Below are 7924 nucleotides of genomic sequence, written 5' to 3'. Positions count from 1 at the left end.
TTTTATATTACATTTGTCTCTTTTTCATTTTCATTTTTTGTATATTACATTCGTCTCTATTTCATTTTCATTTAGTTACTTTTTTTTAAATAATTTAATATATGCATATCAATAACTATTAGCTAATAGAAGAAAACAAGAACATTATAATCTCCACAAAAAAGCTAAAGGGAGAGGGAATTGGGAATAGATAGATGTCATTTTATAAATATGGCTACACATTTAAGATTATAATATTTATCAGATTTAATAAAATTAGTAAATATTTATTACACTTATTATCATCTAAAATTGATAGGATGATGAATATCATTTTAAAAATATACATTTAAGATTGTAATATTTGTTTTATTATTAATAAAGTTAATAAATATATATCATATTTATTATCGTCTAAAAATGATAGGATAGTGGATATCATCTAAAAATGATAGGACCATGGATGAATATATTGAAAATGCTATTTGTGAGACCTATGTATTACATGAATTAATTTAAAAAAATGTTAAATATAAAAGTCAAAATATTTGAGAACTTTAAATTTATAAGAATATAGGAAAAATAATGATTAATTATAATGATTTTTTTTATCTTTTAAATTTAAACAAATAATTCCAATAAAAAAACTAATGGGCTTGAATTTTAAGAATTTTAAAATTAAAATGTAATTTTATTAGTGAAATTAATATCAATTTATTATTATATTTATTACAATTATTACATTAAAGTATTATGTACAATTTAATAAAATAAAAATATGTGAAGAAAAAATTAATTCAAAATAATCATAAAACATTTGACAAATTAAATGAGAGTATGAGGGCCGGATATTTCCACTGAAGTTTTTTTATACATCAACTGAAAAAAATAATGAATAGACAACTATATCCTCATTAATTATGTCATTTTCCTCCGCTCTTCTTGTTATTCCTCCCCTGCCTCCGCCTGTTTTTCAGTTTTGGAGAACTGCATTACTTCCAATTTCAAATAAGAAATTTCTCACTTTGGGATTAGATCAAATCTATATAATCGATAATTTATATATAGCTCAAATTTTGCTTGTTGCAACACTTATTGAAGTTTATCGTAAAACACAGTTGAGTTTATGGTTTCAAATCTGAGGAGAATCAAATATTAAGCCGCATATGATTTCAACCAATAGACAATAGATGTTGGATAGAATCACTTTCATTTAGAACATAGATTGCTGTTTTTCCCTCAAAATGTCTACAATTGTATACAAATATGTAATTCCTGGAAATATGAACAATGACTTTTAGCATATAGAAAGGTGGAAGAATTGAGGAACAGTCACTTTCTTTGGTTTCATTGAAATTGGTGGATTATTTTAAATCCAAAGAGTTTAGGAACAAATGATTCCCACATAAAATACACCATCTACTTCCTCTCTACACCACCATCTCCCTCTCTCCCCACCTGCCCTCCGCCGCCTCATCTCCCTCTTCCCTGAAATCCTCATAATCCCACTCCCATCCATCATCTCCACCATAACCTTCCTCCTTCGGAAAGCCCACGTCCAGAGCCTCCACCTTCGACAAGGCATTTACCGCCGCCCAAGGCTCCTCGCCTCCAGGGGCATATCTATTTATGCCAAAGGTAGGTCCTAAGACCTACCTAAATTTTCAATTTCATTTAAAATATATATAGTAGAAAAATTAGGAACCACCTTAAAAAAATTAAAGGAACTACCTTAAGTTTGTTTTTTTAAAAAATATCTTAAAAACCATTTTAAAAAGAAAAAAAATATACGTTAATGAGGTCAATTTTCTATTTTAAATTATGATATTGATAACAAAAGGCTAACCATTTTTAATCGGTACTCTCAAAATATCAATGAATAAATAAATTGATTAAATAAAAAGAAGCCCACATGAGAACCATGTGATTTTTTGTTCTAGATTCGCCACTGCTCGCCTCTGATGTCAAACTCACCTCCGCTCCACCCTCTACTTCCTTCAGTGTACAATCAGTATTTTAGAGATTAACAAACACACCCAACCCCAACAAATCGAATACTTCCATGAAAACATCGGTATCTCATGTTCCGACATGATGCAACGACGACTGAATAACATCGTTGAAGGAGGAAGAAGAGTTTGTTTGTTTCTGCGTCATATGCGAGTTTTGCGTCCTCAGTAAACTAAAAATAAGACTGAGGGTATATTTGTCATTCACTATTTTCTTCGGTGGATGGATAAACAAACACGGTGGCAAAATCACTGCCCTATGGCAAATGGTAATTTTTTTTCATTGATTTAAAATTTCAATATAGAAAGTCAAAAGCGATTTTTAGTTAGAAAACCTGTAATTCAAGTGCCCTCGTTTTGATGGAAAATTTATTTATCTTTTAATGATTTGACTCCTAATAGTGGTTTTGACTTATTAATAGTGGTTTTAGGTGCCAACAACACCCGCCAACACCAATCGTTGCTTTTGTTTGATTTCGTTTGATTTTGTCAAATTGCAGGGTTTTTCTGAATCCGTCAACTCCTTCCTTAATCGGCTGATTTTCATCTTGTTTTAACGATTCGTTTACAAAAAGTTTTGTTTTTTTTTGTTAATTTATCTTTAACAGAAAAATGAATCAAAATCAAACTCATTGACTTTTAAATTTGTCGACAAATCGTAGCTTTCGTGACCGGTTTTATTGGTGAGATCGAAGGATTTATAACTTAGGGTTTTAGTGAAGATGCTGGGCGCTGGATTGCAGCATGGACGTAGTAGTGGTGGAGAGGATAGGTTTTACATGCCGGCGAAAGCGAGAAGGATTCGTCAGCATCAAGAGAACCTCCGTAGAGCTCAAAGTGACGTTACTCCGACCCAATCTACGACATCTTCTGTCAGGGAGGAGCCGGAGAATCGACTCATGCAGCCATCAAATCCGGTGCCGTTGGAATCCTCAGTGGTGGCGGTGCCGGCAACATCATCGTTGTGTAATCTTGAACGGTTTTTGGAAACTGTTACGCCTTCTGTTCCTGTTCAACATCTCTCCAAGGTCTGTACCGATATTAATCTTTTATATTGAAACGACTTCAATTGATTCAAATTAGTCTTCTCAGTTTATACTTTGTATTGCTAATTCGTTATATCATGGAGTAAAGTAACTTATAGGAACATTTGGTTTATTCAATTTGAGTATGAGATAGTCAACTAATCAGATTTTTGATTTATAATTTAGTAGTATAATTTACTTTACATTTTAGCTGTGTTTTTCTCTTTCTTCATTGGCACTACTCCGAAATTCATGTTTGAAAGCAAATGAAGTCAGCTTGAATTATTATTCAGTGAGCCCTGAGGGTGGCCTTTCAGTTTTTATGAGTGAACAGAGTTTGCCTTTGATGTTATATTTCTATTGTTTAATCAAGGATTCCATATATTGACAATCAAAATATATGTGTTTCTGCTAAAGCACACCATCTTCCAAAAAGAATTAGAGTACAATAAAATGGTTAATGTTCAGTAGTCATGTATAAACAGGGGTATTGTAGTTGTGTATTTGATCCAAATAATGATTTTACTTGAACTTTATGGCAGCAGAGAACTATGAGAGGATGGAAGACAAGTGATGTGGAATATCAACCATACTTTGTTCTTGGTGATTTGTGGGAATCTTTCAAGGAGTGGAGTGCTTATGGTGCAGGAGTTCCTTTGATATTGAATGAAGCTAATTGTGTGATCCAGTATTATGTGCCTTATCTATCTGGAATTCAAATATATGTAGACCCTTTGAACTCTTCAATAAAATCCAGGTACTAGAACAGTAAATATCTTCCTTTCTTCCTCTTTCTTGTTTAGGGTTATGTCAGACCCCATTCCAACTAGTAGCATCTATTATGCTTCTTTTATGAAATCTAAATAATCTTGTTATTTTGTTGCTTTACAGGAAACCAACTGAGGATATTGATGATAACTCATTTACGGATTCAAGTAGTGATGTGAGCAGTGATTATGAACATGAAAGGGGTTCTTTACATTATCTAAGGGAGAAGAGTGATCAATACTCAAAGAATGACATTCTTGACCTAATGGATGATTTGTCAATGAATGATGAGAACAATGTACTTCAAGAAGACTTTTCTAGTGATGATGGTGATTCTGCCACCACTCAAAGTTGCTTGATATTTGAGTACATGGAACATAGTCAGCCTTTGGGCAGAGAACCTTTGAGTGATAAGGTTAGCTTTAAATAAAAACAAAGAAAGTGGGTTTTATTCTTTATTTATAAATATTTGGATAATTAGTTTAGTTCTGTTTTCTTGTTGCACCAGATACTTGATCTTGCTCAACGCTTCCCTGAATTGAAAAGTCTAAGAAGTTGTGACTTGCTGCCATCTAGTTGGCTTTCTGTCGCTTGGTATGATTGCTAATACCTTTTCAGTAGAGTCTGGAAAGGAATGGAATTGTTCACTCCATAGGAATGAAAAATCCTGTTTTGTTGACCATTTCCAAAGGAACGTGATTCCTTTCATTTTGTTAGTGTTTATGAATTAACCAACCAAATATGATCACATACTGATTCCATTCCATTCCATCCAATCAAACAGATTCTTAATCTGGTCTTTGCTACTTGCTCATTCTCACATAATATGCTACTGCTTAATGGCCCTTTTTTGATGCTTTTTATCAGGTACCCAATATACAGAATTCCCATGGGGCCCACCTTGAAAGATCTTGATGCTTGTTTTCTAACTTTTCATTCCCTTCACACTCCTACTACAGGTCATTCATATATATCATATAAATCTCCCTGGATTTTTCAGGCTGAGAAACAACCTTTTTTTTATATTTATAAAATTTACGAGTTGCATTACTAATTTATTATTATTGTTTTTTATTTTTGTTTCAGGCAATGAATGTGAGCATCCACCTGTTGTAAGGCATTTCAGTGGGACGGGTGTGGTCTCATTACCAGCATTTGGTCTTGCTTCATACAAATTCAAGGCACCACTGTGGGTCCCCAATGAATTGCCATTGATGACCTCTTTGTTACAAGCTGCTGACACCTGGTTGACTTCACTTCAGGTCAACCATCCAGATTATCTTTTCTTTTCACGTAGATGATATGATATCATCATAATTGATTTTAAACCTTTGTAACAAACCCATAATATTTAGTTGACATATTGTATGAAAAAATATAAAAAAAAAGAGAAATAACAAAAAAGGAAAAGAAAGAAAGAAAGAGGTAGAGTAGGAGGTGTGAGGTGAGGTATGTTTTGCTATAGAGAAGTAACCAGTAAATTGTTATCTTTTGCATGCTTGATATTTATCCTAAACGACAAGATGAGAGATAAACTGTATATAATTTTTTTTTTCTCATTTTGGTTTATATCCATCATATTCACATGTTATTCTGGTGGCTAAATGTGAAATGATATTTACAAATAATTAACAACTCTATTTCAGAATGATCAAGTAGTATTGTTTGTGATACCTTGACTGTGAAGAGTGTTAGATTCATTCACAGAGTGGTCTAATATCACTTCTTAATGATCCAATACCCAAATACCAAATTCTTAAACTGATTATCTCATTATTCCAACATAATAAACCCAATGTCTCCAACATCTCCATGCTAAAAAGTAAAAAGACGTGGTCTTAAGGCATCTATCAGTGAAATCACCCGAGTACACATTTTAGGAACTACTAGCTTCATTTGATTTAATTTACCATGAATATTACAAATCGAAGATTGTGTTTGGTTTGTCAGAAATTGTTCCTCATATGAAAGTGCTTCAAGAAAGTACATGACGCATCTTAAACATACTTCCAGATGGTTATGAAACAAGTGTGAAAGTACATGACATGTCATTTATAGTAGACTTAGTGGAAGAAATGTCTAGTGATCCACGTACCTTATCAAATAGACACTTCGGTGTATGTTTCAACACCCACATTATATAAAAATAAAATGTAGAAAACATGATGCCGATGTGGTTCTGGTTCAAGTGTGCTTTCATTATCTGTGTTGATATTGCCTCCATTCCTAAAAATTACAGTTAAAAGTTGCACTTTAACCATCAAAACTAGTTTTCTTGCATTAATTAACACAGATTCTTAAATTTTATTTAAGCAAACACATTACATAGTACCAACCTAAAGACATTAATTACCATTCCCTTACATAATACCATTAACCTAAAAACATTACCATCCCCTTACATATATAGTATACCATACAACATACTAAAAAAAGCAACTGCCTTTGGTTGGAACTAATTAATATTCTCAAAACACAAATTAAACACACCCTAGAGGGTAAGAAAGTTTCTTGATTAACAAGCGGGGAAAGGTGTGCCACAAGTGTCAGCAACCTTTCTAGCATTAGGAGTGTTGATGAACTTCTGCAATCTTGGGTTCTTGATGTAGTTGCAAAGGCAAGGCCTTTGCTCTTTGATCTTTCCACAGCAAGTTTCAGTTGGTGTGGTGGATGATAGGATTGCTGTGGCACATGGACTCAGCTGGATCGGGTTACAGTCTGCAACTGCTTCAGCTGATAACTGAGCTTTGATGCTCAGCATCACCATCACAATGCACAGTACTAACCTAAGCATTTTCATGTTTACAATGCTTAAAAAAAATAAAAAAAACTTGGAAGAGGAGGATACTGATGTGGGTCGTGGAACATGGATATGGGTTCAATTTATAACTACTGAATTGGGTGGGTGGGGGGGGAGGGGGGGGGGGGGGGGGGGGTTGAACATGACTACATTGATCTTTTACATATTTATGAAGGTTACTAAATCAGTATTACGTACGTAAGTTCTTAGCAATAAATATTTGATACAAATCTTCTAGAAACATACAATATTCTCTAATTATGTGAAAAAATTATTAAGAAGTTGCTGAATGATTAATGTTTCTGAAAATTTATGTAACTAGGGATAACTATTTACTAATTCTTAATTCTTTGGCAACCGTTTTAAGGGTATATATTTTATTCATCTCATGTTGTTCATGTGACAAGCTAAATTTTATAAAGCTTTGTACGTCATTTTTATCTTATTTTTGGTAGGTGTAACAGTGAAAAAGGATGATAAAAGAGTCATTTTCAAATACTTAATACGCATTTTATATTTTATTAAGTATTAAGTATACGTAGTTTAACATATAACCATAAACAACATAATATAACTTATTCATGCTTAGATCATGTGTTTAATATCGTCTTTTTAAATTTGAGACAAAATAATCATTATTAATACATCTTTACCCAATAAAGGAGGAATAATTTAAAAAGTTTTACTTTAGTTTTGCTTGTGCTCCACATGATGATTGTGAAGAGAGCTTTTGAAACATGCCGTTTTATTTTTCTACGGGTCTGATAACTATCATACATACTTATAAAACTAATATTTTTTTTGAATCTCATACATTTGAAGCCATCATAAAAATTTGCCAACACCTTATGCATTTGAAACTCCCACACCCTTTCACTTTTAAAGTACACACCCTTTCACCTTCATTATATATGTAGTTATATTAGTATATTTTTTCTTACAAAAGTCGTCATTTGGTTGAAGATATTATGAATCAAAAGTTTTCATATAGTTGAAGCATTCACGATCCAAATATGATGATTTGAAGAAATGGATTATGTCGCATCGATGGTAATTGTAATATGATTTTTTATTTCAACCAAAACAATGAAGCTTTTCTATTCTTCTTTATATTCAATTTCTTATTTGACATTTATGTTTGATTTGTATGTATTACTCAATCTTGAATATGACTCTCCAAAAATCAATATTTTGCTTGAAATATCTTTCTCATTCTTCTTTTTCAAGAAAACATTTTGATTGTAGGTTAGTGAAGAATTGTCATCAAGTTTCTATGGTTGAATGGTATTCAGTAAAAAAAAGATTTAGAAAACGGATATAGGTTTTTTTTAGCAAAGTAGACG

General features: G+C 32.4%; 1 protein-coding gene across 2 annotated transcripts; it reads left to right on the top strand.

The window, feature by feature from the left end:
* The first annotated feature begins 2418 nt into the window (after positions 1 to 2418).
* Positions 2419 to 5316, top strand: LOC145092701 (uncharacterized). 2 transcript variants are annotated; one of them, XM_079030676.1, is made up of 6 exons: positions 2419 to 3016; positions 3556 to 3770; positions 3905 to 4196; positions 4290 to 4375; positions 4649 to 4740; positions 4868 to 5316. In XM_079030676.1, the coding sequence occupies exons 1-6, from the start codon at positions 2711 to 2713 to the stop codon at positions 5080 to 5082; spliced, it is 1206 nt and encodes a 401-aa protein (XP_078886802.1). In that variant the 5' UTR covers positions 2419 to 2710; the 3' UTR covers positions 5083 to 5316. The 2 variants fall into 2 exon arrangements, with proteins under 2 accessions (XP_078886802.1, XP_078886803.1); XM_079030677.1 differs by having other exon boundaries at positions 2422 to 3016; positions 3559 to 3770.
* The last annotated feature ends 2608 nt before the right edge of the window (positions 5317 to 7924 follow it).

This window comes from Lactuca serriola, chromosome 3 (genome assembly GCF_051521515.1).
Source record: "Lactuca serriola cultivar US96UC23 chromosome 3, Lser_US96UC23_V15, whole genome shotgun sequence".
NCBI classification, from domain to species: domain Eukaryota; kingdom Viridiplantae; phylum Streptophyta; class Magnoliopsida; order Asterales; family Asteraceae; genus Lactuca; species Lactuca serriola.
This window is presented reverse-complemented; position numbering and strand designations above follow the sequence as displayed.